Consider the following 27,903-nt stretch of genomic DNA (forward strand, 5'->3'; position numbering starts at 1 on the left):
TCAATGCATTCTGTCTTTTATTCTCTGTATTATTTGCCTAGTAATTCTATTTCTGTAAGCATGTCAGCGACCATTACAGATTTTTCCTTAAAAACACAGTCATTCAGACGGTAGTTGATTTCATACCACTCTTTATATTTGTCATTTAGCATTGTTAGGATACAATACAAAATACAGACTTAACTCTTTATAGGCCTTTAACGGACAGCAATGATTTAGAGGTCTTACTCCTGTAATCACTATCAAAAGAGCAGAAAAAAATGAACTTATACCATTAGAAAACAAAAGCATTTACTAACCACATACTGTATATAAGCAAGACATTTGCCTTATCACTTAAAAAGATCACTTAAAATTAATAATAAGCTTGATGTTTCACAATGCACTGATATATCTGAGAAGCTGGTATGTTGTATTATTAGTTATTTGAAGATTATGTAAAATACTGCATCTGTCAAGTTGAACTTAAAGACATTCCTGTCCTCATCATAGTATAACTTCCTGGTAAGTCCATACGAAATGATAAAAAAAAAAGAAATACAATGCACTGACATAATACATGAAAGTCCTTAAAAGTTCTTAAAAGTGTTTAGACTTTCTGCACAAGAAGGTGCTTTGATGTAGCTAGACGTTTCTTTATATTCACTCTCTTTCTGTACAAACACAAGATATCTCTGTTACAGTGTGCGAACATAATATCTAAGTGTGGAACACAGCTAAACATTCATATATTGCACACTGAAAAGAACATTGCACACTGCCCGTTTTAAGCTCCAAATAATTCCAGTCCTACTGTGCGTCTCTTATAATAGTGTTAATGACTTGAGCTTGAAATGGAGGGATCCTTGGTACAGTTAGAATTCTCTTTCACTTTTTGTCAAAAAGTTTGAATAATAATTGCCAAACACCAACATTGCTTCATATATATGTACAAGTTAGGAGCTTTAGGAGGTAAAGCATCATACAAGTGCAATACAATTTAGAAAATGCCATGTAACTACCTCTGACAAGGTAAGCATTAAGAAAAACTGTCTGGGATCGAAATGGAGGCATACCCACATTTCAGCATGAAACAATCCATCTTTACAAAGTACCATCAGGATTGTAGGTGTTCCATGAATATTCACTGAAAATACACTTTGTCCATCAGTTAAGAACTTATATTATATTCAGTGTGGAGCATGGCTTACAAAAATACAGAACATGTAAACTATTAAGAAAATGGCCATTTGTGGTTTCTTCCAAACCACTAACTGTATCTCTGCTTATTCAAATTAAATATCTATTTCAGGATAACAATATATTTCATAAACCTATGCCTTATTCAGTGATATAACATAAAGATTTTATTGTACAGTTGTCATACCACACCTATGGACACGTTCACTGACCTAAACTCAGGCTTAGAAAACAAAAACCTAAACTATAACCTGTTACTGAGTAACATTCTTTCAAACAGTAGAGATACCTTGGTAGTCAAACAAGGTTATCTTCTATTTACTGGCCTTAGCTATTAAAATGTTAGACTTCAACCAAAGCTCTATTACAGCACACCATACAGCACACCATTGGTATAAAGCATATTTATCCATCTTTGATCCCTGTGAATTTTATATACTAGTTCCAAAAGTTACTGATTTGCTTTTCCAGTCCCTTAACATTAATAAAAAATACATGAATACATAAAAACATGTTTTTTTTTGCTTAAAACTGTGCACTGAGTGCACTGTGTGTGTGTGTGTGTGTGTGTGTGTGTGTGTGTGTGTGTGTATGTGTGTGTGTGTGTGTGTGTGTGTGTGTGTGTGTGTGTGTGTATGTGTGCATGCATGCATGCTAATGTGCATGTGTGTGCATGCGTGTATATGTGTCTGTGTACATGTGTATTAGTCTGTGGTCGTCTTTGTGTGTGTGTGTGTGTGTGTGTGTTACCAGGCCAGTGGGGAGGCCATTCGTGGACTCCTGGGGCTCTTCGGATTTTCTGCAGCCTGCTGTTCACTAAGAGCTCTCTGTGGTAAATGTATTGAAGAAAAAAATACTCTTGAAACTATCAAAAACTTCCAATTTATGTAACTTCTAATTGCGAAACGAACTAAAATGACTTAAATATAATAATATTGATAAGAAATAATCAGCTAACAGGTGAGTAGGGGGGGATTTCCCTACCTCCCTAATACGGAAACCTATTTACTCGCACTAGAATAAAAATCAGGCTTGCAGAAAAAAAAGGATGTTAAGGCACACATCCATAAATGTATTTATATTTAACTCTACTGAGACTGAATAGGCTACTATGGTGTGCTGAAAAGATTAAGGCTCAAAATAAAATGTTGCCCAAATTCCCTCTTTGATATTATCATTCTCTTTGCCACATTGCTATATGTTACTCAGGTCAGCTAACTCAGAAAAGTGTGTACTGTGTACACATAGTGGGCAGCGTGGAGGTACATAGATTATCACGGCATTCTCCTATCCAGTATCTCTCTCTCTGTCACAGACAGATAGCCTTCAAACACAACTTTAATTTTGTACATAACAGATTGTTGTTGTTTTTTCAACTTATATGACTTATATGGATATAATTAATTGGGGAAAAAATAATACATGTATGAGGTTTGCACTTGTATTTTTCATTTTCATACCACCTAGTGTATGATATCACACAGTAAAAATGCATTCCACCCCCCACCCCCCACCCCCCCGGTTTTCTTTACAAATTACACCCTGGATGAATGGATCAATCAATCTTTCCTAATGCTCACCTCAAACTTGCTTATGAACTCAGCAAAGATGCCAAAGAAGGCCTCAGTGTTGGTGGCTTTGCTGTCTTCTCCAAAGTAAGAGGCAGTCTTGGTGAATTCCTCCATGGCTCTCTGTTGGAGAGACTCCAGAGACTGGAGTGCTGGGTGGCTATTTTCCAGGAAGTTCTACACACACTGGAGTCAAGGGGCACAAAAGTATCATTGTCTAATCCACTAATTATGTTTTCATTGTATTGTTTCTAAAAGCCTAGGTAATTCTCAGTGCTTTGGATCTCTCTTTGGCAAAGTTCTTGTGAAGGATACACTCATGACAGCAGCGAAACGGTCCTCAGCAGTAGCAGGCATCTTCTGACAGGCTGACCTTATCTCCTGGATGGTCGTGTGGAGGTCATTCAGATCTGACGTGATAGTCCTCTGGTTCACTGAAGACAGGTAGGCGTGTGTATGACAGTTACATATGAATCTATAATAATCTATAATAACTTTATATATAAGTATATTTCGAGATCAAGAGACAAAGCACTCCCTTAAAATAGAACCAACATCCAGTACAGAGACAATTGACAGAATGCTGAAAAAAATATCCATCTACCTTTGGCTGCAAGAGGAACCATGGTTAGGTCTTTGGAAAAATCCAGCACATCAGGAAAGTGTTGGCATAATGACTTGACCAGAATATGTAGAAATGTTGACTTTCCATCCACTGTTTTAGTAGTGCTGAGCTGCAGAGGACACAATGGAGTTATTTACTGCACGCATACCATGGGATAACACTTTTTGTTTTTTTTAAATACACATTATTTTTAATGTATCTTAAATATCTAATAGTGTATAATGTACCTCAGTGAGGAAGTTGATCTTGAAGCCTGTAGTTTTGTTGGTTTTAGGCTGGCCATTATTCAAATAGTTCCCCATCGCCAAAACAAACTAATGAAAGACAGGAAGCAGGAAGCAAAACTGAAACTCTTAAATCAAGTTAAGTAAATGTACTTGTTGTAAGTAAATGTACTTGTACAAGTAAGTAATGTACTTGTTTGAAACATTTTGTTACATTCTCGACTGTGGGACAGTCCAATTTGACTTTCGATCAAAGAACAAAGTCCAGGAAAAGAAGATCCATGTCCAGTTCCAGTTCGAGGATAATAGTGGAAATGTGAAGTCTACTTCCCCCTATCTGATATCAGACTCCATCTCCTTTGATGCAGGTGGGAGGTGCTTTGTTGTCTAATTTGTCTTATCAGAATTAGAGTTGTAAAAGTACTTTTTAGTCAACTGGAAAATCCCAGTCGTGTTTTAATAAACTATGTACAAAAGTGTTCTATTTTATTTTAATGTACTGTTTAATAGGCTACCTCTAGTATCTTAGCCAGCTTCTTGCTGGTCTTCAGTTCCAAAGAGGCCTTGTAGATACAGTCGTAGCCTCCCCTCAACTCCTCTGTCTTCTCCTGTAGAGAACACTTGAAGTGGAGGCTCTGCAGACGGGTCTTATACTCTGGCACCGACAACATCTGTGGGAGAACACATACGGACACATCAGACGACACAAATAAGTGTGCAGACACACTCACTCACTTGTATAGATGCGCACAGCAACCAAAACCCATCCACCCACACCCCACCAGGACTGTACCTGCAATACAAACTGGTCTGGCTCGCTGAGTTTGCTGGGATCCTGCCTGTAGTCTTCGTACCGCTTGACCTCCTCTGCGTCGGGCGCGTACAGCAGCAGCTGTTTGATGTGGGCCGGCTCCAGCCTATCAGTAGCCATGGTCATCAGCACCTGACGCAGCTCCCCCGGAGACAGCTTCAGATGGGCTATCAGAATGGCTGGAGGTTAAAGGGTTAATGCTTTAACAACCAAAAACAAATATCATACTCATAAAAAATGAAAACAAGTAAATAAAAGAAGGCACCACAAGATTAGCCAATTATTCCACATTGTTTAAGTTTCATCTTAACTTACATTGATTTAAAAATAGAGGGTAAAACAATACACAAGTTAAATTACAAAGATAAAAGACAACACGTAAAAGTAATTATGTACGTTTTAAGAGGTGATTTAAAAAATTATACTTATTTTGCTAGGCTAAGCTCCTCAGGCAGGTAATTCCAAAGCCCTGATGGCAAAAGCCCAGTCATGTGTGTGCAGTGTAATGTCTTTTCTGACTTACAGGCATTGTAGGCCTTCTTATGGGACAGGATTTCAATCACATCTTTCTTTTTGAAGGTCTCTGGGTGAGGGGCCAACTCTGGAACAGACACTGGGATACATATGGGAGCACAGTGTTAGGAAACACTTAGTGTACATTGTATTTTACATTTTCAGGTACGCTTCTCCACAACTTACAAGTGCAACAGTAGAATAAGCTTAAATTCCTCCTACAATCAATCAATAGTAAGGAGAGAAAGAGAAATACTGGGGAAAGCAATCAAATAAGGAATGACATGATGTTTTTTTTAGATACGTTGGAGAGAATTAAGGAGATATGATCCAGTGTTGAGAATGTGGCATGAGGCACGGAGGTACTTCTTTGATCTGATGACTAATAAAATATCAAAATCCAAGGATGTAGGGATCCAAGATCCAAGAGGACGATCTACTAAGAAAAACATCCATGTCATCAGCAACAGATTTAAATGGGTCAGTGAAATGGCAATGGTTGTGATGCATTTGTCATTTTATCAAATCGACCACTGATTAAAGCATTTTTAACCAATGATGTGCTCCACACAGGAGATTTACCATGGATATAGAAATTGGGATTTACTCACTGATTAATCCATCGTTAGGATTCCTTATTGGCCTTTAGTCACTTGTAGTGCTTATAGAGCACTGCAGATATGCATACACCCACTTGTACTCACCAGGGGTCTTCTGTGTCCCAAAGTGCAGCTCCAGATCCAGATACTTGACCATGTCATTCAGTTTGTCATAGTCAGAATTTGCCCCCAACTACCAAAGAAATGCCAAACCGATATTATATTAGTCACAATTCATGAGTAAAATCTATATTATTTAAAGGTTATTTTTAGTTTGAAATTCTGAATGCCAAAGTATAAAATCTTAGGTGTGTTAGCCTTAGTTCTCCATGTTCAAATCCCAGCCCAACTCACCTGTCCCCAGATAGTGCCCTCAGAGTTCTCCACCTGCTCCCAGCGCAACCTCTTCACACTCATGTGGTTGGAGTCCATTCTGGGGAGGGAGGGCCTAGGCAAGGGTGGAGGGGAACAAGGTGGGGGCAGGGGTGGAGGCGGTGGGGGCTCCAGGTGCTCTGTGGGGTCAGACAGAGAGTGGGGGAGGGACTGGGGCTGACTTTGGCTATGTGGTTGCTTATGGTGGGCCTGGGGCTGGGGTTGGTGTTGGGACTGGAGCAGGTGGTGGGAGGGCTGGGACTGTGGACGGGTGGCTTGGCTGGAGGGTTGCAACTGGTGCTGGGACTGGTGGTGCTGGGGCAGAGGCTGGAAAGTTGAGAGGGTGGGCTGGTGAGGCTGGAGGGGCTGAAAGGTGGAGAGAAGGGGCTGGGGCCTGTGGGGCTGCTGGGGTGAGTGGATGAGATGGATCTGGTGCTGGTAGTCCTGTGGGGGGGGCTGTGGGGTCATGTGGTGGATGTGGTGGATCTGAGGTGTGCTGGAGTGGTGGTGGGTCTGCTGGATAGAGTGGGGTCTCTGGGGAGAGGGTTTGGTGGGCTGGGGGTGGTGGGCTTGGTGTATCTGCTGCTCTTGGTGTCTCCCTTGAGGTGATACTTGGGCCTGATGATGACCTTTGATACTTCTCCGGCTCTGATGTGATGAGTGGCTTTCCCTGTTGAACTGAACTGGGAGGGAGGCTGGCTCTTGGAGGGCTTGATGCAGAAGCTCTGTGGAGGAGTGGTGGGGCTTTGCTTGGTGAATCTGATGGGCTTGATGGAGCAGCTCTGTTGAAGAATGGTGGGCCTGGGCTTTGTGCATTTGATGGAGCAGCTCAGTGGAGGAATGGTGGGGTTGTCCCCGATGCATCTGGTGAGCTTGATGGAGAAGCTCGGTTGAGGAATGGTGAGCCTGCATTTGGTGCATCTGGTGGGCTTGGTGCAGAAGCTCTGTAGAAGAATGATGGGCCTGGGTTTTGTGCATTTGGTGGAGCATCTCAGAAGATGCATGGTGGGCCTGGGCTTGGTGCATCTGCTGGAGCATCTCGGCAGAGGAATGGTGGGCCTGGGCTTGGTGCATCTGGTGGAGCATCTCAGCTGAAGAGTGGTGGGCCTGGGCTTGGTGCATCTGATGGAGCATCTCAGCAGAGGAATGGTGGGCTTGTGCTTGGTGCATCTGGTGGAGCATCTCAGCTGAAGAGTGGTGAGCCTGGGGTTTTAGGCCCTGGTGGCTTTGGTAGATGCCCTCAGCATACTGGCCCTGTTGGCTGGGGTGGGCGGTCTGTTGGGGTGAGGGCTGGTGTGGAGATGGGGCTGACCGAGACTGACGACGGTGGTGATGACTCTGGTGGGCCTGTTGTTGTTGTGCTTGGCGCATCTTATAGAGAGGGTGGTTAGGATGGTGGTGGGTGGAGTCTGGAGAAGGGAGTGGGGGCAGGGACTGGTGCAGCTGTTGGAGAGAGAGTGGCGAGTGGGCTTTCTGCTGTGTGGGCTGGGCAGGCATCGACTGGTGGCTCTGGTAGATCTGTTGCATCTGTTGCTCTTGATATGCTTGTTGCTCCTGGTATGCTTGACGTTCCTCGTAAGCTTTTTGCTCCTGGTATGCTTTCTGCTGTTCATAAGCTTGTCGTTCCTGGTAGGCTTGTTGCTCTTGGTAGATTTGTTGCTCTTCATAGGCCTTTTGCTCCTCATAGGCCTTCTGCTCTTCATAAGCCTGTCTCTCTTTGTACACTTTCTCCTGATAGGCTTGTTGTTCCTGGTAGGCCTGCTGCTCTTGGTACATCTGTTGTTCTTCATAGGCTTTCTGCTCCTCATATGCATGCCTCTCTTTATATGCTTGTTGCTCCTCATAGGCTTGTCTTTCTTGGTAGGCTTGTTGTTCTTGGTAGGCCTTTAGCTCTTGTATGGTAGTGTGGGCTGCCTGTAGGTCCTCTCTGGTGGGCAGAACTTTATGAAGCGAGTGCCGTTTGAGTGGTGCATTGCTGCGGGGAGGAGGGGGGGGAGGGGGGCCAGATTTCCGGCGGATGGGCACATGCGTTCTGGGGGAGTGTTCGGGGGTGTAGCTAATCTGTGGCTGCTGTTGCTGCTGCTGCTGAGGCTGAGGCTGTGTGGGTGGTGGAGGGGGAGGAGGCGGGTCATTGAACTGAACGGGTGGGGGTGGAGGAGGGGTCATGGGGGGCGGGGGGATGTGATCAGAGGAGGAGGAGTAGGTGAGGGAGGAGGCGTTCTCTTCTCCGCTGCTGCTTTGGACATCACTCGGGCTGCTGAGCTCCGGCGCCACGAATCCCCCATTTTCTTCCTCGTCCACCCCGATCTCTTCTTCATCATCCTCATCCTCCTCATCTGGGAAGCTCATCTGGACAACATCCTGGCATTACCACCAATTACACTTCATTAACGGTCTGTCTCAATCTTAATTGTTCCAGTGCCTTAGGTGCTCTATGGCATCAATTTGCTAGAATAGTGCTATTTGACTGAGTAGTAATAAAATAATCAGCGTAGTACATGAGCACTTGACAAAATTCAGATTCAGTTTCAGATTTTTGCACTAATAACACATGATCACTGAACAAAACATTGTAGTTATCTGTGATATGTAAACAAACAAAATTTTAGTTATGTTATTAGCTAATACATATGACTTCATGACTAGGCGTAGCTATTTCATCAAAGACAAATATTCACAGTAGCATCTCACCCTACCTCCTCGTAGTCATTCTCAGGAGTCAGGAAGTCATCAACAATGGCCACCCTCTGTCCCAGCTGCTCGCTCAGCGCATCCAGAAAGCGATCTGTGTCTTCCGAACGGGGCGGTTTGGAGAAGGTGTAACGCCGCTTGCTGCTACGGTGGGCTGGGGGACTAGGTGGGTAGTCAGGGGGCTCTGGAGGTGAGGGAGGGGGGCTGTCCAGGCTGATGTAGGGGTTGGACTCCCCACTAGTCTGGCTTGTCAGCCCTGAGGGGTAGAACTGGGCAGGAGGGGGGCTGGGGAGGGGCTCTGACCAGGATGTAGGGGGTGGGTGGCCCTTACGGCTACCTGAGGCAAGGAAGGGACATCAGGGATATAAGAGCTAAATCTATTAAACATCTTGTTAGGTGCTATGACTGGTGGAAATACCTCTATTGATTTCCAGTGGTCTGTGAATAAAGGGAATTGCATGAGAAGGTTCTGTGTCCATCAGTCAACATGGAAGTCTCTGACTAGTTCATTGATTCAGTGAAGTTTGGTCAGGTCCTGCGACCCTGCGTACACTTAACTTTACTGATATATGTGTTTTCTAGTTCCACCTACACCACATCCTCCTTCAGAGCCCTACTGTATGAGGGCCAGAATGAAAGAAGATTTGAGAGCAGAGGGTTGTTTCAAAACTCTGCTACGCTGTATATTAATGTACAGCATGAAATCACAAAAATCTGTCAAAATGCAAAATTCAAGGAAGTCAGAAATAGGCTGGCTACCTTGGAATTCATCATTCCTGCATTGCAACACTTTTCAAATTTACATTTTGTTATGCCTCATTTCTTTTACACTACCACACTGCAAACACACAGACATATACACACACTCTAACCCTAACCACATGCACACAGTTGATCAGATAGCTAAAGTCATCTTTCATATAATTTAAATTTCATTTCAGAGTTTAGTATAAATTGATAATTTTGGCTACCTGTGTTAGCATGCATCGTAGGAGAAGGTGTGCGTGAGAGAGGTTCCAGGTCCAGCAAACTCTCCGGGGCAGGAGGAGGGCGACTCTTCAGAGACTTGGACCTCTTGGTTGAGTACATGTTCTCCAGTTCAGCATACACTGCTGACAGCTTGTACAGTGGAAATGTATAGAGACCAGAGTAAGACTTCTTGCCCTAATTTCATATTAATGCCTGTCTATTATGAAGGCAATGAATCTCTAGTTTGATATTTATCTTTTTCCATGATGACTTGGTACGTACATTGGCGAGGTTGTTGGGAGTCTCGGGAAGGGAGGTACCATCTCCTGACTGTCTCTCTCCTGGAGCCAGCCTCATCCCCATCTCCAGCACTGGCTCTGCACGGATGCCTAAGAGATACACCCATTAGTATAAGTTAGATAATAATATGCTAAACTTTTACTCAATATATAAAACATTATAGAAAAGTATTCAATATAATACTTAAGCATTACGTCAATACATAAGATGCTGTAAAATGCTTTTTCATTACTCTCTTGAGACAATGACAATTAGGTACCATATGAACTGATGGCAGCCACATTGTTAATGTATAAGTTGAAAGCTGGAAACAGGATTCTAAAAACTACCAAAAAAATCTATCTGGGACTAAATAGGACTGTGTTTATGATCACAATGAGGATGATGTGAATGATGATGATGTGAATGATGTTGATGGCAATGACAATGTTAGCAGTGTTGCTGCTGCTGATGGCGACAATAATGATGATGATGATGATGATGATGTTGGCAACGACAAGGGAATGGTGATGCCGACAAATAAGATAGCTATGCAAAATGATGATGACGATGATGATGATGACAATGATGATAATAATGAAGTCAGGTACTGTACCCATCCCCAAATGTGTGCCTATGACCAGGTCATCAGAGCTACGTCCCCTCACACTGCTCCTGTACGTGGTCCCTGTCACTCTCATGGAGCTGCTACGGCGATGGGGCTCCGGGACTATCTCAGGCTCCGGAGGAGGGGGAGGTGGTGGTGGTGGTGGTGGAACTGGAAAACACACACATCGGTGACGTAGAAGAGGAGGTGTACACACATGAAGGGCTGCAGTACCCGACCTGACCGCACTCCACTGAACCAATGAAATGATGGGATATCCCCATGTTGCCTTAAAACATTCTCATGCAATTCCCTTTATTCACCTTCTGTACGTATATTCTCACACACACGCCCTTTTCTCACATAGAGACATACACCTGCACGCACACTCAAACTCACACAATATGTGCACGCTGCCACAACACACACAGACATGCATACACCCATACAGATGCCAAACTGTTAAAACATAAAACACACTACATATATCTCACTTTTCACACACACACACACACACACACACACACACACCTGGAGAAGCTTTGTATCCAAGGAAGCGTGAAATCTTGCTCTGGCAGTGTTCCTGCTCTTCGTACGTCAGCAGCTGGTAAACAAACTGCCAGATCACCTGTTTGGCTGGAGTGTCCAGCACCGGGAACACATCGACTATCAGAGTGTCAACATTCCTGTTGCCATGGAAACAGAGACAAGGCGACAGGGGTCACCTGGCTATCTAATTGGAGGTCATGGGAATTAGGGGAGAATGGGGCAAGTTGAGCATGTGGGTAAGATGAGCCATCCATTGTATCTAGGCAACCAGATACAAAATTAATCATGTGATCATACATTTAGGAAGAGTAATTCATTTGCCTGAATTCATGACGGACAAAAAAAGGTTTTGTGTAACATTTTATCCCCATAGGACACAATATGACAACTTACCCCTACCCTGCAATAAGTAGTGCCACTTGACCAACATTTGTAAATGTGTCACACTTCTAAAACTGTATTAGCTACAGAAAATGTTTTAATTTCCCTGAATGCCAAAGCCATTACTGTTTGCAATAAAAGCACATTTATTTTAAAACACTTTAAAAAGTGTCTCATTTTACCCCTACTTACTGCTCAGTGAAAAAAGAGTATGGGAGATGAATAAAGTCTGTCACTCCGTCAAACTCTCTACCTAGGGCCAGTGACTACCATCACTGGCCCTCTAACTCCTCTGCCTTCCCACCCCTGTCGTCCTCCTTGTCTGCATACCCCCCTCTCCTCCCTCCTCCTTTTCTTCCCTTTCGCTTACCTGTGCTGGAAGAAGTTCTCCAGGGCTTTACAGATGGTGTACCTCTCCTGGATGGTCAGCAGGTGTTCTAGCTGCTGTCCAAAGGTGCGTCCCTGCACCCTGATACTGGGGGGCAGAATCTCTGCCACCCACTGCAGGGAGCTGAGCACGGGGGAGCGGGCACGCTCTGTGGGAATGCCGCCCCCTGCTAGTTCCTGCTCTGTCAGAGTGAATGTAGGCGGACCATCCTCCACTACCAGGGTGGGCATGGCACCGCTGCCCTGGAGCATGGACACCACCTTCTCATGGGAGCAGGTCCTAAAGGCAGACACATACATGCACACATTCACACACTCACATATGCACACATGCATGCATACGTGGAGACACATACACACACATTGTATTGGTGCATATGAAAATAACTGGATGTAGCAAAACTGGTTGTTTTGTGGAAAGAAGTCATCACTTAATGTTTGCATAAATATGTAAATAACTTACAATATGTTTTCTGTGCTCTGCAGAAGACATTACATATACTAGAGTGTAAACACTTTTTTACATTCTCTAGGGCACATCCCTATCATTGCTTGTCTTTTAACTCAAGCTATTTTCAGGAAACTGTTCTGTTTTTCTATCCAGACCATCTGAAATGAGATTTGCGCCTCCCCAAACAACTGTGTGAGCTCTCCAAACAACAAAACAAGGTCAACTGGAGAACAGTATTACCATATTTATCTTTACTGGTAAAAACAAGACAATTTTTAACACTTCACTATTCTACCAAATGAGTTTGGCTCTACATGACTTTATACAATGAAATACATTTTGTGCCTGAGTTTGTAAGATTAATAAGGGTGAGAACTATTGAGCTCAACCTCATGTCCAGTCCATTGAGAAATAGGATGCGGTCCCCTGGTTTGAGACCTGCCTTGTCTGCTGGGCTTCCTGCAGAATGAGAAAGAGAGGGCATGGAAAAATGAGAGACAGAGATAGATAGAGAGAAACTAAGTGAGAGGGAGAGAGAAAGAGAGATTTTTTTTTTAGATTTGGCCATATCATTATTAAATGCTGATGAGATATTTAATCATATCCTGATTCATAAGGATGTGCAGAGCGAAGATAGATAGATAGATAGATAGATAGATAGATAGATAGATAGACAGACAGACAGACAGATGCAAACATGAACTTACTCAACAGCTAATTCAGATACCTCTCTACCATCTTATCATCCCACAATCACACCGAATTATAATCATATACGACTATAGCACACACATTCACATATTTGTACATACACAAATGCACACATGGATATATGTGCACACACATTTTGAACTTACCGGGGATGACAGAGTCAATCCACACTGGTGCATGGCCTCTGAGAGTGAAGCCAAAACTCATGTTACCCTTGCACACTCTCACTGTCCTGAAGAGAGAAACGAGGCTTGTGATTAATGGCTTGATTGAGGAATTAGCACAGGCAGGGCCTTGGAACTAGGAGTAGTTCTATAAAAAGCAGGTACTCTAAAATGGCCGGCTCTATTTTATATCTCAAGCGATTAATGAAAGTATATAGTTAAGAACTAAGAACTCCTGTGGAGCCACTGTGCTCAATATGTTTTATAATGTACCTCCGTGTACTTGAGTTAGGGCGGGGGGGTTCATTAATTAGTGTAGTTCATTGCACACTGTATTTTGTGGCTGTGGTCTGTTTAAAATGTTGACCACAAGGTTTAGAGAGACAAATAATGCAATTCAGTTGATAGGTTCTTCTGCCCATCCAGAAACAATGGGAGTCTAATTTGTGGACCACCTACAGATTTCCCTATTCAGCAGACTACTTTAAATTCACAGCCTGCATGAATAACCCTACTTAAATATGGACAGTGTATCCCCAGGGAGCCGTATACCATCCTCATTATTTACCAAAGTAAGCTGGAAGATGTCAGATCCTTGGGGCACTTTATTCACTGCAGTTCCCAAAAATGGTGAGAGGATGTCTTGTGATTATGTTGTTTATCCTCTTTGAATATTTTGAGTCCGGATAAATGTAACCAGAATTTTACTATCCAGGCAGAAAGCGAAGATTGAGAATAAAGGCCAAACAACTACTATCAATTTGTAAAGACACAATAAAAAACAACATTGCGAGGGTAGGAATCTTTATTTATGACTGCAGCAGAAGAAAAGAGCAACAGAGCGACCATGAATGGGTTGAATTAATTTATGTGGTTTTGGCTTTGGCCCTGATGGGTCTATTTTTCACCTAACTCCTACACATCTTAATTCACATAATTCACACTGTGCTTATGCAACAAAGACTGTCATGGTGGTTGTGCTCTTGCTAAGGTGGTTATATAATTGATCGGACCGGAGGGGAGAGAATTTGTTATTTAAAGAGAAGGGATTTCTTTGAAGACTAAAAATGAGGCAATATTTAGCTGAGGGAAAGCTAAAGCTGTATACGCATGACTCCTGCTGATGATAGGCCAAAACACACAGGAACTGAGGAGGAGGATGAGCAGAAAATAAACATACAAAGCAAAACACCCAAATACTGTCCAATCAAAACCTCACTTAACCAATCAAAAGTGTTGCCACTGGTTATGGCCAGAATACTGACCCTTAACACTGACCTGCAATTGGTTGTGGTGGCACTGGAGTGCCCGGCTATGAGTGAGGTGGTCTTGCGCATGCCTCGGGCGGGGGGGACCACGCCTTCCTCTGCGTGGGTGCGCGGTACTGAGCTGGCGCGGGTGGAGACTAGGAGGCGTTCGGGGTGATCCTCACTCCGGCTGCGGCGAAGGCGGTTACGGCTCGGGTCACTGAAGCTCCGGCCCTTGAGCCGGCTCATCAGGCTCTGGGAGACCACCTCGTCAAAACGCTCCCGGTGCTTCTTGGGAATGAAGATCCTGGCAAACATAGTGGAATCAGTCACAATCTCAGATTCACTAGAAGAAAAAAAAAAGCAGTGGTGGTTTTCAGTGGGAAGGCAGGTTAGTCATCTGGCTCAGCTTCTCCTGCGAGCCGTCAATGAAGAGGCAACTGCTATTTTACTACCACCACTACCAGCAACATCACAGACAGAGAGGCTTCACATCAAAAGTGTCCACAACAGAAAATCTTGTAAAACTTCACACCAGGTTAATATCTCAATCCAGACCAAGATAGGAAAAATAACATCCGAGCAGAGGGAAATTCATTTTTAGCCAAAATCCAAGATCATGTGGAATGGTTTTCTCGAAGCACGTATCTTCCAAAGTATGCCAGTGAACAATGAGGGATTCTTGTTCTGATTATGTATTGTTCCAGCAGCAAGATCCACATAATTGGTTCAAAAATAGTTCAATCCATAGCATCCCATGGGAGGGCCAAGGCAGGTAGAACAGATTAGTCCAACGTTTGTGTGTGTGTGTGTGTGTGTGTATGTGCATGCATGAGAGTGTGTGTGAGAGAGAGAAAGAGAGAGAAAGAGGATATGAGATGAGTAAAGCTTTGTTTCCGTGCGCCTGTCACATTAGCAGCTGCAGGTGAGAGTGTTCAGTATCAGTGACAGCTCACAACTAATGTGCGACAAGGAGAGAGCGCAGTCCCACTCCCACCTCTGGGAGAAAACGCTCCACTCTCCCTACTCTTATTCTCTCTCCCATAATCAACTCCCCCACCCTCCCCTCTTTCTCACTCACCCACTCCATTATTGCCTTTTCCCTCTTAAAGGAAAAATCCACCCTCGGATACTCTTTTAGACTTTTAGATATCAATTTGCGATGTTCAATGCAGACTGGGGGTTGTTTTGTGATGAAGTGTTATAATTTCGTTTGTTAGTTTACCCACTTGCCTTCAATGTGTTTCCCTGATTTCTTTGTGTTGCATGTGATAGGTGGATAGAGCAGTAGCGACTGGAAAGAGAACAATGTCATCGAGTGCGATGCCTGGTTGTTCAAATTACAAAAAAGCAGTCAAAGGAGGTGTATTTCAGCAGATTCACAAAGATGCAAGTTGTGGCTTACTGACACCAAAACCTGACATTTACCATTGATGTTTTAGATAGCTGGATTTTTCTCCTATCAAATAATGGAAATATCTCAATGCGATGTCATGTTGTTTGCGTTATACACAGGAATAAGAAAAATACACCACCAAACAACAAAATGGCCCCAGAAATGCAATAGCTGTTGTTTAAAAGTGTTTTTTGGGGGTATTTTTCTTTTAAATGGGGGTACCTTCTCCCTGTGTCTTTTTCTGTCTCTCTGTTTTTGTCTCTGGCTCTTACAGCCATCATCACACACACACACACACTCCTCCAACATAATTCCTCCCTGTCCTCTCTTGAATATCTCCCAACATACCTACAAAAGGATAGTGCTTCCATCCTCAAAACAAGCCTTGAATCCTCTCTTTTCTCTCCCTCTCTCTCTCTGAATCCTGTGTTCAACATGAAGCTATCTCCTGGGCAGCTCCACTGTCCCTCAGGCACACTTGCTACATCCAGATATACATCTCCATACTAAAATGCCACAGTTGAGAATAAAGCTCAGTGGTGCAGTTTTGTTTTCAAAGTTGTCACAGTCCCTTTGCAGGTACAACTGGGAACACTGTTAGTAGGAAAGGATGAGATGTTTCTATATAGTTTCGTGAAAACCTCGAGCAGATTTTCAACTTGAATTAAGAATAACATGCAAGCTCAGCTCCCATACCAATTTCCTACGCTCCAAAGCTAAGAAGAGATATTTCTCCTCCAAGGATTTCTCACCAAGACTCTATTCTGATATAAACATGGATTATGAGAGTATCGCTAAAGCTCACACGCTTATACAAGCACACAAACATGTGCGCACACACACGCACGCTCCACAAACATTCCTGTAATTACGGCAACCACCCATCCCCACTCAACTGATCAAGTCGCTAGGAGACTGACACGGCTTCCAATGCGTGTGTAGGTGTAACAGGAACCTGTGTGACATTGTCTTATAATTAAAGATCAACAAGAACCATTGGGTCGCTCTATAACGTTCCTTTTCCAAATCAGGTCATAAACTCGCAGGCGGTGCATACAAGTGAAACTACTCGCAGCTCAAACTTTGGTACCTTAGAGCAGCGGTTTTTAATCCTGCTGCTCAGGACTCAGAGCCCTGCTGCTTTCCACTCCAGCCATTTAATCAGGAACTGATTTACACCTGGCACGCCAGGTGAAAGCAATTAACTAGCTGGTAGGATAGAAAACCAGCAGGACTCTGGATTGAGAACCGCTACCTCAAAGTACCCATCACATTCTCAGCTGGTGATATGACTCGTATGATACTGGATGCAAAATACTGTCACCGTATCGGTAATGTTAGTTCAATTTAACACAAATCAGACTTTTATGAAGCATGTTTAGGTAAGGGCGCTTGTTTCTTTCTTAATATTAGAGATTAAGCCAATAAGGTGGACAGTGACTTGAATTACTTTGGCATGAAAATGTGATATTGATACCCATTGTTACCCAGCTGCAGTTATTTATTATGATCATAGCTATATTTGATATCACAAAGCAAATTTTCCACCCTGCAATCCATACACACATACTCACAATATTGTACAGTATTTTGTAACACACTTACATCTTAGTGATACTGATTAGTAAGGTTAAATTAGAGTTTAATTGTTCTAAACAGTATTAGTCATAACTACAGTGCAGCGTCAGTACATTGTCTCCCTCCCACAATCCCTTCTGGTCAGCCAATGCCTGGAGCCCTCTGAGGTTTGTAACACACACACACACACACACACACACACACACACACACACACATAAAAACTAATCCAAATCTTAATGACGAATCCAACTGGGATTCGTGAGCTAATTGCTGATTCCGAGGGGGAAGACTGGACCAGATTGGCTCCTCATGTTTTTCAAGGGCTTTCCAATCAGGGGAAGCACTGCCTGTGTCATAAGGTGTTGCGTTGTGCATGTGGGGGCGTAGGTGTGTGCATGTGAGTGTGTCTGTTTGTGTTGGATAAGAATACTGGAAAGTCTATCAGTACAACCATATCTCACTATTGCTATCTTTGAAACGGCAATATCCTACATAGGCTCCATTTTAAGTGGTTACTATGTAAACCTTAGTCTAAATTAAAACCAAAGGGAGTATGTAGGTGACACTGATTAACTGCATAGTGTATTCGCACAGCAAAAAGTCAACACTTCCCCTGGGGGCAGAAATGTGCTACTCTGAGGGACCTGATTGCTCTGTACTGCCATCCTGAGGGTAAACTTTGTACAGCAACAGGAGAACTGAGATGATTCCACATCGAGACGGATCAAAGCAACACATAACAGAACAAAAGTTGTACAGTCTTTAAGCCTAACCCAGAGAAAATCCAGGGAAAGAGAGAAAGAGAGAGAGAGAGCAAGAGACTGATAGGCAGACAAGCAGTCAGAGGAGAGAGACAGATACATAGAGAGGCAGAGACAGAGAGACAAAGATGTAAGAAGAAAAGAAGGCAGAGCCAGAGAGACAAGGAAAGAGTGAGTGAACTAGAACTCTTTCTAGGCCAGGGTCACGTACCTATTGGGAAGGTAGCTGGGTAATGTGTGTTAAAAGGCTATGTAGGCCACAGAACTTCTTTCCCAAAGAACACTCATACATCACCATGCTTGTTCGGACAAGCAGAGGATAAGAAAAACTAAAAAGAATGAGGCCATTTATCACATATCACATTTATGCTGACAGTCACAGGACCTAGCTCTACTTCATTCTAAAACTAGTGTTTTCCCATTTCTTCATCAACTTCAACACCTCCACCATCTCATCATCATCATGACATCCTGTGCTAATCTAAGTGAAAAAAAAAATTGCTCATCACAACTTGCTCCTCAACCAGAATAAGTGTACAGAAACTTCAAAGCTTTCTCCATTGAAGTTGGATGTAGGCCTTGGGATGCCCTCAATTAGAAGGAGGGCGAGAGGAGCCTATAATTAGGTCTGAAGGAGGGGTGGATCAAGGACACAACACACAGAGGGATGAATGACAACGGCAATCAGCTGGGAAACTCATTGCAAGAACCATTATTATGAGACCCACTTCTGATCAGCCAGATTGACAGCTGGGCTTTGTATAGATTTACAAACATGTGCAACAAGACACAAAGCATAGCAAAAGACATGGATGGGTTAAAGTGCAGAGTGCAGAGTTAAAGTCAACAAATTAATACGTAGGCCTTATTAGGCCGTAGAGCCTAATATCAAGAAAGAAGTGTATTATCAGTAGTTGGTAGGAGAGGTCAAACTCTAAGTTTTGTTAAGATCTAGAAGTTTGTTCATCATGTTTCATATGCTGGTTGGAATCAATATGTGAAGATTTTTTGGCAGCGACAGAGCAGGTTGGTGAACTCAAAATTGAAATTTTTATATGCTAAGAGAAATTATGGAATAATCATCAATACAAAGCTCAATATAAAAAAACACCTGCACAGAAGCAGTTGCGCAACAATACTATGCACAGCAACTTTCGCTACAACTCAGCACAAACAATACATAGTGAATACCGCTAAGATCAAAGGAAAAGTACCATACCGAAAGTGTCTGGAAAGGCTCCTATCCCTTCCCATGGCTCTTCAGGGCTTTGAGGAAGTGCCTGAGCTCAGTTCAGCAATGCAAATGCCTCCCCTTTACCTCGGTGAGTCCTCATCTAGCTGGAACAAACAACTCTCCCGGACATAGGGAAAAGGAGAGAAAGATGAGAAATAGGAAAGTGTCCTGGATCTCAAAAAAGCTTGCTGCAGGCTCGGAAAGCAGCCAGAAAAAGGAAGAGAGAGAATGAGAGAGAGGGAGGGAGGAAAATAAAAGAGTGGCTGTGGTTCACATCCCTCCACACCTTCAAAACATCCTCAGGCAGCATCAGCTGTGCTCCAACTCCATCCTTTTGGCAACACTCCTCCCTGGTTCCCATCCTTCATCCCACTTCTTCCTCGGTTGCCAGAAGCCAGGGCAAGGTCACCAAAGGGTAGCCACCATGGCTACAGTTAAAGAATAATCCTTGTCATTGAGTCGTCCACCATTCGATAGTAAAAGATAGTCGGTGACAAATCTTCTCCTCCCTCAGTGGAGGAGGAAGGAAAGAATGAGATGAACAGAAGAGTAAGTGAGGAGGGAGAGAGGAGAGAAGTGGAGAGGAGAGGAGAGCCCCAGTGGAATTGCATAGGCAGGTCAGCACAATGAGTGTGTGTGTGCGGGAACCGATAATGTGAATAATGGAATGTACATTGACAGTCACGTCTGCGTGAGACGTGTTCATAACACTCAAGCTCTCATTTTCAAATGCGTGACAGCATCCGTCCAAATTGCCCCAAACGAATCCAGCCCAAAAATGTCTTAACTAGTTTATAAACCAACAAAACGTATTTGTATCGGACAGAAACATTTTGACACCTCAGATCTAAAATCCTGGGTTGAGCGTACAGCACGATTAATTCACAGCTTTCAAGTCTATATACATATACAATATTAGACAAAGGCCTACAGCTCAGTATAATTACAATAAATTGCCATAACACTACAGTACCAAATTAACAAAAGAGCTAATAGCGGAGTAGGTGTTCCAAGATTGTCTCTAATGACACTCCAGATACACAATCCTTTGCATAACTTTCAAATGTTCCAGCTCTCGCTAACCCATGGGTTTTTGAGCCGTTTAAGAAGCGACGCTGGCAAGTGCGTCAGAAACCTAAGAGAGAATTTATTAAAAGAAGTAGGCTGCTTAAAAATAGAACACATCCTGTGGGAGGGCTGGGCAAATCTGTGAGGGGACAGAGGCAGACTGAGCAGAGCGGGACCAAGCTGGTCAAGTTTTACATGGCCTAAAGAAGAAAAAAACTTCATACACTTGTCAAACACACCTCACATCCTCCGACACGTTACCTCTGTGTTGTTGGGGAAAGGTGGATAAAAAGTTTGCTTGTGTGTGTGTATGTGTGCGAGAGAGTGACTGAGTGACTGTCACAGCAAGTGACAGTGATTGAGGTAAAGGGAGAGAGACTGACAGATTGGGAGACAGAAATAGGGGAGGAGACAGAGAGTGAAAGAGAGAGAGAGAGAGAACTCCAGTGGCAGACACACTGATTCTCCGCACCATAAGCTCCATATGAATCCATGACAAAGCAGTGGCACCAATCCCATCATAGAGCACACCAATTAAGATCTCTACAATATTTTGTGGTCTGAGGTTTATCGACCTGTCAGTCCATGGCAGGTATTCCTTTTGTGAGGCTGGAGACACAGCTGTTAGTGAAATAGAGCCCATTAGCGCAGGTCACAGTGATCAGAGCTACAAGGGACGGTCTTCATTGGAATCCCATGCAAGCAAATTGTCAGAAAAGACTATCAATAACTGGCACATTCAGACCAGCTCTCATTCTGTATCTTAACAATTTAACTTTTAAAGCTAGGAAAGCAGCCTCCCGGCAGACCTATTATAGATATAGTCAGCAACACATTTCCCACAGAACAGAGGGTACTTCCATATTACAAAAAATATATTCTCTAATGCCGGAGACATCTCATCATCAGCAGCAGCAGCCATTTACACCAATACCACCCTGAGGCATGGCTCCTGGACGACCTTGGAGCAAAACTCATAAAGTCTCATGCTGGGGGAACACGATCGCCAGATTCTGCTGAAAACACATCACTTCAAGAGCTATTCAAAATGCGGAATGTAATGAATTCATTTTTATCCCTTTCTCAAATATCTACACCAAACAATACCCTGCAACATTTGAACAATCTAATTGGCACTAATGAACACATCGTCAGAAATCACAGCAGAAGCAGCACAGATAATGACAATAACACAGCCACACAGCAGGCAGAGTCACAGAGAAAAGAAGAAAAACTTCTAAAGCCTGTTAAGGTCACAGTGCACCTGAAATAAACATGCCAGGATGGAACTGTGGGCAACGACAGAGGTTAGATTTATCCAAAGGTAGATTCAGAGTCTCATTGGGAGAATTATTATATTTCCTCAGCTCCTACCTTCTTCGCCCCCTAAAGGTGAGGAAAACATCTAAAACTGTTCTCAGTCTCCTATGGACACAGCTGCTGCATAATTAATGAGACTCCCGTGCAAAGCAAACATTACAATGCATTTTTTACAAGCAGCTTTCTAAGGAAGGAGATGTGACATCAAAGCTGTGTTTTCACAGCTGTCTCGGAGGGAACAGCCACATATTTTAGCTGGAGAGAGAATGTTTTACTCACCAAAAATTAGTCATTAGAAACTGTGAGTGCTAATTGCTTGTTACAAGATTGCTACTATAGAATGCTACTACTATAGGCCTACTACTACCTACTCTTAACGACCAATCGTAGATGGCTAAGACAAATACCAGGAAACACCAAACTTGATGACCGGTTCCATGCCATAACTGTTAGAAAACGTGAAAATCTGTACAATGCATAGTGTCAAAACCAAATTTTATGTTTTGCATCTAGCCAGTACTCACCTGAAGCAGCAACTCATAATTGCTTCCTGCACAGAACTTCAAAGCAAAGAATGCCCGCGCGTGTGTGTCTGAGTGAGTGCATGTGTGCATCTGTGTGAGTGATTGTGTGCATGTATGTGTGTGTGTGAGAGAGAGAAAGAGAGTCACTGCTCTGTGTGGCTGCAGTGCATGCAGGGAAAGCATCTACGTGTTTTTTTTGTGTTCGCGTGTGTGCATCTCTCAACCACCAGCAGCACACTAGCTGTACAGCAGCTTAGAGCTGGATGAAGAGGAGGGAAAAAGAGGATTCAGTGATGTGATACACAAAAAAATGGTGTGTGTATCAAAGAGAGCATCAAAACATACAGAGGAAGGGAGAGACAGAGAGAGAGAGAGACAGAGAGAAACTCAAAGAGAGAGGAAGCGAGGAGAAAAGATAGAGGGGGCACTGACAAAAAAAATAAAATTGCAAGAGCGTGCAGAAGTGTTGTGTTTTCGGTTTTGTTTTTCCCATCAATGCCGAGAATGAGGAAATGCAATATTCTCCAGTGGATCTCTGACCGTACCCTTGTGTACCTGAGAAGGGAGAAACAGAATATGCAAAGTGACATCCATTCACCCAAGTACTTCAGCAGTCATCGCATGACATCTGATCAAAGTTATCCACAACTACTCTTCATGTACGCATCTCCCTTTCACAGTGAAACGCTGAGAGGGGGGCTTTGTGAAATATTGATTTCATGGGGCAATTAAGGTGCTCTTGTTCCTCCACTGTGGTCCTATTGTTGTGCAAGTATATGATATACAGTAAGCCATATAGCTGAACTGTCTATAACACACAATGGACTATTCAACCCTCCTAAGCACATTGGTGTACAAGCATTCTCAGAAACAAGGATTGGAAACGTACAGCAAAGTCAGGATATGATTCCTGATTCCTGGTGTATCAGCAAACCTTGTTGAATATTAATTTATCAGCTCGGCCAAATAGAATTGTCTGATCTATAAACCAAGAATGTCATGGAGATTGAGATTGGTTTGGACACATCTGAGTTTGGACATTTCTCAATACCTAAAAAAAAAAAAAACGGTAGAAGACATCCGGGTGTCTAGTTAGATAAATCAGCAACAGAGATCTAAAAGAGTACTGCATGAGGGAAAATGAATGCAACTCAAAATTCACATATCTCAATCACACACACACACACACACACACACACACACACAGCCTTGGAGTTTGTACGGGAAACACTACCTGCTGAAATATTAATGCACTGTCCTGATTACATCACTGGGAGTGACAGATGCTGTCACCAGATGTAAGGCCACCGCTGTTGCTGAACGCTGTAACAATGTGGTAGTTTGTAACATACTGAGTCTCCTCTGATGTTTGAGTATGGTAGAAGAGTCTGTTTGAATGTGGTGAGATAGAGGGTAACTTACTAAGAGTTTTATTAGATTCCTTTGTATTCGGCAAGGCTCCTTTAATCAGTACGAGAGAGGGTAAAAGACTGGTTACAGTGACAGGAGCTGATCATGTGGACTCTCAAAGACCGGCAGAACAGTTATGTGTGCATATGTATGAACTTTGGTCTGAACTGGTCTGACCACCTGTCTGTCTGCCTGTGCATATATACGTGTTTGCACATGCACATATGTTTGGCCTATGAATCCGTCTGTGAATACATAACTGAGCAAGTAATTGGCTACCTGACACTGTCAATCAGCTGTTGATGCTCCTCTGTGATCAGGATTTCAGGGAGGGCGTCAGCCAGATTCTCCACGTCCCTCTCAGCAGCGTACTGCTTCAGCAGCTCAAACAGCTTTTCCTTCACATCCGGCTCCTCTCCTAGCACCTCCTCCACCTGATGGACACATGCACGCACAGACACATATGTAATGAGACACACAATCACATAGGAGATAAAAAAAAATACTGCAAACATACATTTTCATTTGCATAAGTTGCAATTAAATCTCTTGTTAAATTTGTAAATTTAACAAGAGAAACATGTTCATCTACTTCACACACACACACCCCTGCACACCCACCTTCTTATTGAACTCCATGGCCTTGTGGGCGCGACTCTCCCTGACGCTGTCCCCGCTCTGTGACAGCACCCTCATGCTGCTGCTCAGCCGTTTGGGCCGCCGGGCCATACTGAGCACGCCCAGACGCAGCGGCCGCCCCTGAGCCGCTTTGATCATGGCTGCTGCTGTTTCATGCTGCTTGACAGGGATGCCGTTGACCTCCATGACGTAGTCTCCGGCCTTGAGGCCGCTGCGACCAGCTGGACCATTGGGCATGCAGTCCTCCACCATCAGGGGGCTGTCTCCCACAATGGTGAAGCCAAAACGGCCATCTGGGCCGGGGGTGATGTCAATCTGAGGAGGGGAAAGATGCAAGAATCTGACTGGACTTAATTGAACTGTCAGTCAAATAGTACAGAAACGTCATAGAATATAAATGATACAAAACAACAACATGGAATGTAGATTACTGGGTCTAATCTGACCTGTTCGATCCGTGACACCACTCCAATGCTGGGTGGCACCGTCTTGAGGGTCTGAGCCAGAGCGATTAGGGCCGGTGTGCTAAGATTGGTCACATCCTGGCCCTCAATGTCCACCACCTGGTCCCCAGGCTGCAGGCCTGCCAAGTAGGCACTACTGCCCTCCACCACAGACAAGATGTAGCTGGGCCCAGTGCCACCCAGCCGGAAGCCAAACTCCTCCGGCCAGTTCTGGTTGGTGGCTGGGAGGCCGAGGTCTGGAAGATTGACAGGAGGAAATTTGAATAGTATAGAGAGGTTCAGATAAATAGATAGTATGTTTCCTGCTAGGCACAAGCAAATTAACAAGGAAATAACTGTCACTTGGTATGTAGTTTAATGTTTAGATTTTAATAAGTATGTCTGTAGCTGTGTAGTAATGTGTTCTACTGCTTATGGGATATACGTGTCCCAATAGCATGTTGTAGCAATGCTAATCTGCTGGTTGTAAGCTGCTCATACAGAATAGTTTGCTTGCTTCTTCTAGCAGGTTGTGAGCAGCGAAATGGAGGTCAAATGGTCCACTGGTTTAAATAGGGCACCTTGATGACGGAACAGCTTGGGCATGGCAGCAGTGACACAGGCCCAACTTGATCCAACCACAAATAGAAAGAGATAGAATTCACACACTATGGATGAGAGACCATTTTTACATTGACAGGATTTGTGTTCCTGTAAGACAAATGATGGTGAAGGCAGTAAAAGGAATGAAGGAGGATATTTCTGACCGCTGCTATCTAGCCCACATGTTGAACTGCTGGCCTTCCCCTGGTCACTGGCCTCATTCTCTTGCTGCAGAGACCTGCTGTCTCCCAATAGGCTGACTTCATCTACACTCATCCATCACCATCTGGATAGGTTAAAGCTATATGTAGAGCCATATAGTGATAGGCCAGTCCATTTTATGCTGTTATCTGCTGATAATATCCCTTACCAAGTACTGCAAACTCACTTCCTATCATAACGCAGCTCTTTGCCCCCTCCCTTCCTTGCCTACCTGCACTTTCTCTTAGCTGCTCTTAGTTTCTTCTTCCACTGCTAAAATTAAAAATATAAAATATAATTTTCCAATTTTGTAGCCCTGTCCTCTTGTCCCTTGCAAAGTTTTATTACAAGGATACTTGCAATCATGACGGTATTTGGTATTGTATGTTTCTCTGGATAAGAGCACCAGCTAAATACCTAAGATTGTTGATTTGCTGAAACATGTTTGCCTGGAGTCTAGGAAGCTCTGCCACCTCCTTTAATAGACTATTATTATATGATTGTGTAATTGTATTTGAGTTCAATGGGAAGTTTAGTGGTCACAAAAGTCACAAAAACAGGCAGTAAAACTTGAAATTGGGACATACACTCCAACAGGGGACACTAATTTAAAAAGACACATTATACAACTGCAGGCGCACGCACAATTGAATGCGGTCATCCATCGACCCACCACCTAGTCACACGCTGTTTGTTTGTTTTTTTCATTGATCATTCAGAAAGGGATACAGACAGAGAAAGAGACAAAGCAAGAGAAACTAAAAGGGACAGCTAAAGTGACAAAATGACAAAAACAAGTGCAGGCAGTGTGAGAAAATAAAAGTTGGTATAGGACTTTGCAAAGAAATGTAGAGAGATAAATGTCAGATCTGCTTCAGTGCAAAAAAAAAAAGAAGACAAATCAGCAACAGAGATCTAACAGCAGCATAGGGCTAAATATGCAGAATGAGATGTGGCTGAGTGAATAAAAGATATATCAAATCCAAAGACTCAAAGAGCCACAGAAATGGGTGTCAGCCTGCAGAACTGAGTATTAAACAAACATCAAAACATAGTTGATCATTGATAAAAAATAGATTGGAAAGTCACAGTCATAGGAGTGCGTGGATCCTAGTCTTTTCTACTCACCAGGACACATGCAGTGCTCAGACAATACCAGATTGTTAACATTTCTCTTTGTCCTATTCTCTCCACACACACACAGCGCGGAGACACTTACAAAGCCTACAACCCAGATACACACACACAGCTTTAGCTTCTTTAGCTCTCCTCCTTCCCTTAACTCCAGCAGATGAAACAGTTCAAGAGCATCATGTAAAAAGGAGGATTCAGAGAAAGTGAGACTTACAGAAATCTTTGGCGGCACTCCTGGTCCCAGACTTGCTCTGGCGCAGGGAGAAGCGGCCCTTCCTGCTCAGGAAACGCCTCATCCTTGCCCGGCTTGCAGCGGGGCACGTTCCAGCCAGCCTCCCTACACCCCCGTCCCGGGGGCTGATGCAGCCAAAGGGTGCCCTCTGACACCCTCTTGCTGCCCCTCGCCTTCCCTTCGCTCACCGCCTCCAAAAGCCCCTACCTAGCTTGACAAGCCAAACCTGCCCAAGAGGTCACATCTGTAGGTTATGTAGGCCAATGCTTCCCCCTGTTCTGAATCACAGAACCAGCGGTCTGGAGCAGAGGAGACAGAGGCCGAAAGAGAGGGGAGAGCATCTGAAAGTCAGGCTCCCCATCCTGGGTGAGATGGTCCAGCCTCAGCCTCAGCCCCAGCCCTATCGCTGAGCGCTGATCAGAAAACTGGGACACGCTCACTTGGTCCTGAAATGAGTCTTTTGCGAGAAAAGGTACTGCGAAGCCCCATTTTTCTATAAATACCTTTCCCTCTCTCTCTCTCCCACCCTCTCTCTCTGTCTCCCTCTGTTGCTCATGTGGATGGGGCCCTCTCAGAGGGCTGAGGAGTGACCCAGAAACTGTGTGGTGTACCAGCCAGGGACACTTCTCTGATTATAGCGTCTGTGTTAACCTCAGCACTGGAGCACCAGTTACAGAGATACAGCCCACGGATATGCTCAAGGTTATACTCACCAAATACAATAGCATGTCAGTGAAGCCAAACTGCTATGGTATGAATTTGGCATGGGAATGCAAATACTGACCAAGTTAATAGCATTACCTAGCTCCATAAAATATCAGTCAATATAAACCTACTTGTCCCTACCCTTGTGGATCTGAAAAATATTGGGTGAACATAGATACTGTTGATGTAAGTCCATTACTATGTAGTGCAGTTGTAAGGAAACTAGAAAGGTCTCATAATAATCCAGTTCATTCAACTCACAAAAACATGTCAGTGTTAGGCCTTAAGTGTAGTTTGGAACAACAGGAGGACAACAGAGCTCATAA

General features: G+C 43.7%; 1 protein-coding gene across 1 annotated transcript; it reads right to left on the bottom strand.

Annotated features, from left to right (window-relative positions):
• Positions 1–1,925: 1,925 nt before the first annotated feature.
• Positions 1,926–26,936, bottom strand: grid2ipa (glutamate receptor, ionotropic, delta 2 (Grid2) interacting protein, a). Its single transcript, XM_071529840.1, is given in 24 exon segments — positions 1,926–2,006; positions 2,760–2,924; positions 3,063–3,181; positions 3,352–3,481; positions 3,600–3,686; positions 4,112–4,267; positions 4,390–4,586; positions 4,931–5,020; positions 5,625–5,712; positions 5,874–6,811; positions 7,115–8,252; positions 8,588–8,919; positions 9,551–9,701; positions 9,834–9,940; positions 10,447–10,608; positions 10,969–11,123; positions 11,738–12,034; positions 12,595–12,664; positions 13,063–13,148; positions 14,359–14,634; positions 23,900–24,054; positions 24,242–24,574; positions 24,706–25,025; positions 26,855–26,936. Coding segments are annotated over 24 exon segments (5,715 nt in total).
• Positions 26,937–27,903: the final 967 nt, after the last annotated feature.

This window comes from Centroberyx affinis, unplaced genomic scaffold (genome assembly GCF_046629955.1).
Source record: "Centroberyx affinis isolate AG114_WGS23_722 - 3 ecotype Tasmania unplaced genomic scaffold, CSIRO-AGI_Caff_v1 ptg001842l_1, whole genome shotgun sequence".
Taxonomy (NCBI): domain Eukaryota; kingdom Metazoa; phylum Chordata; class Actinopteri; order Beryciformes; family Berycidae; genus Centroberyx; species Centroberyx affinis.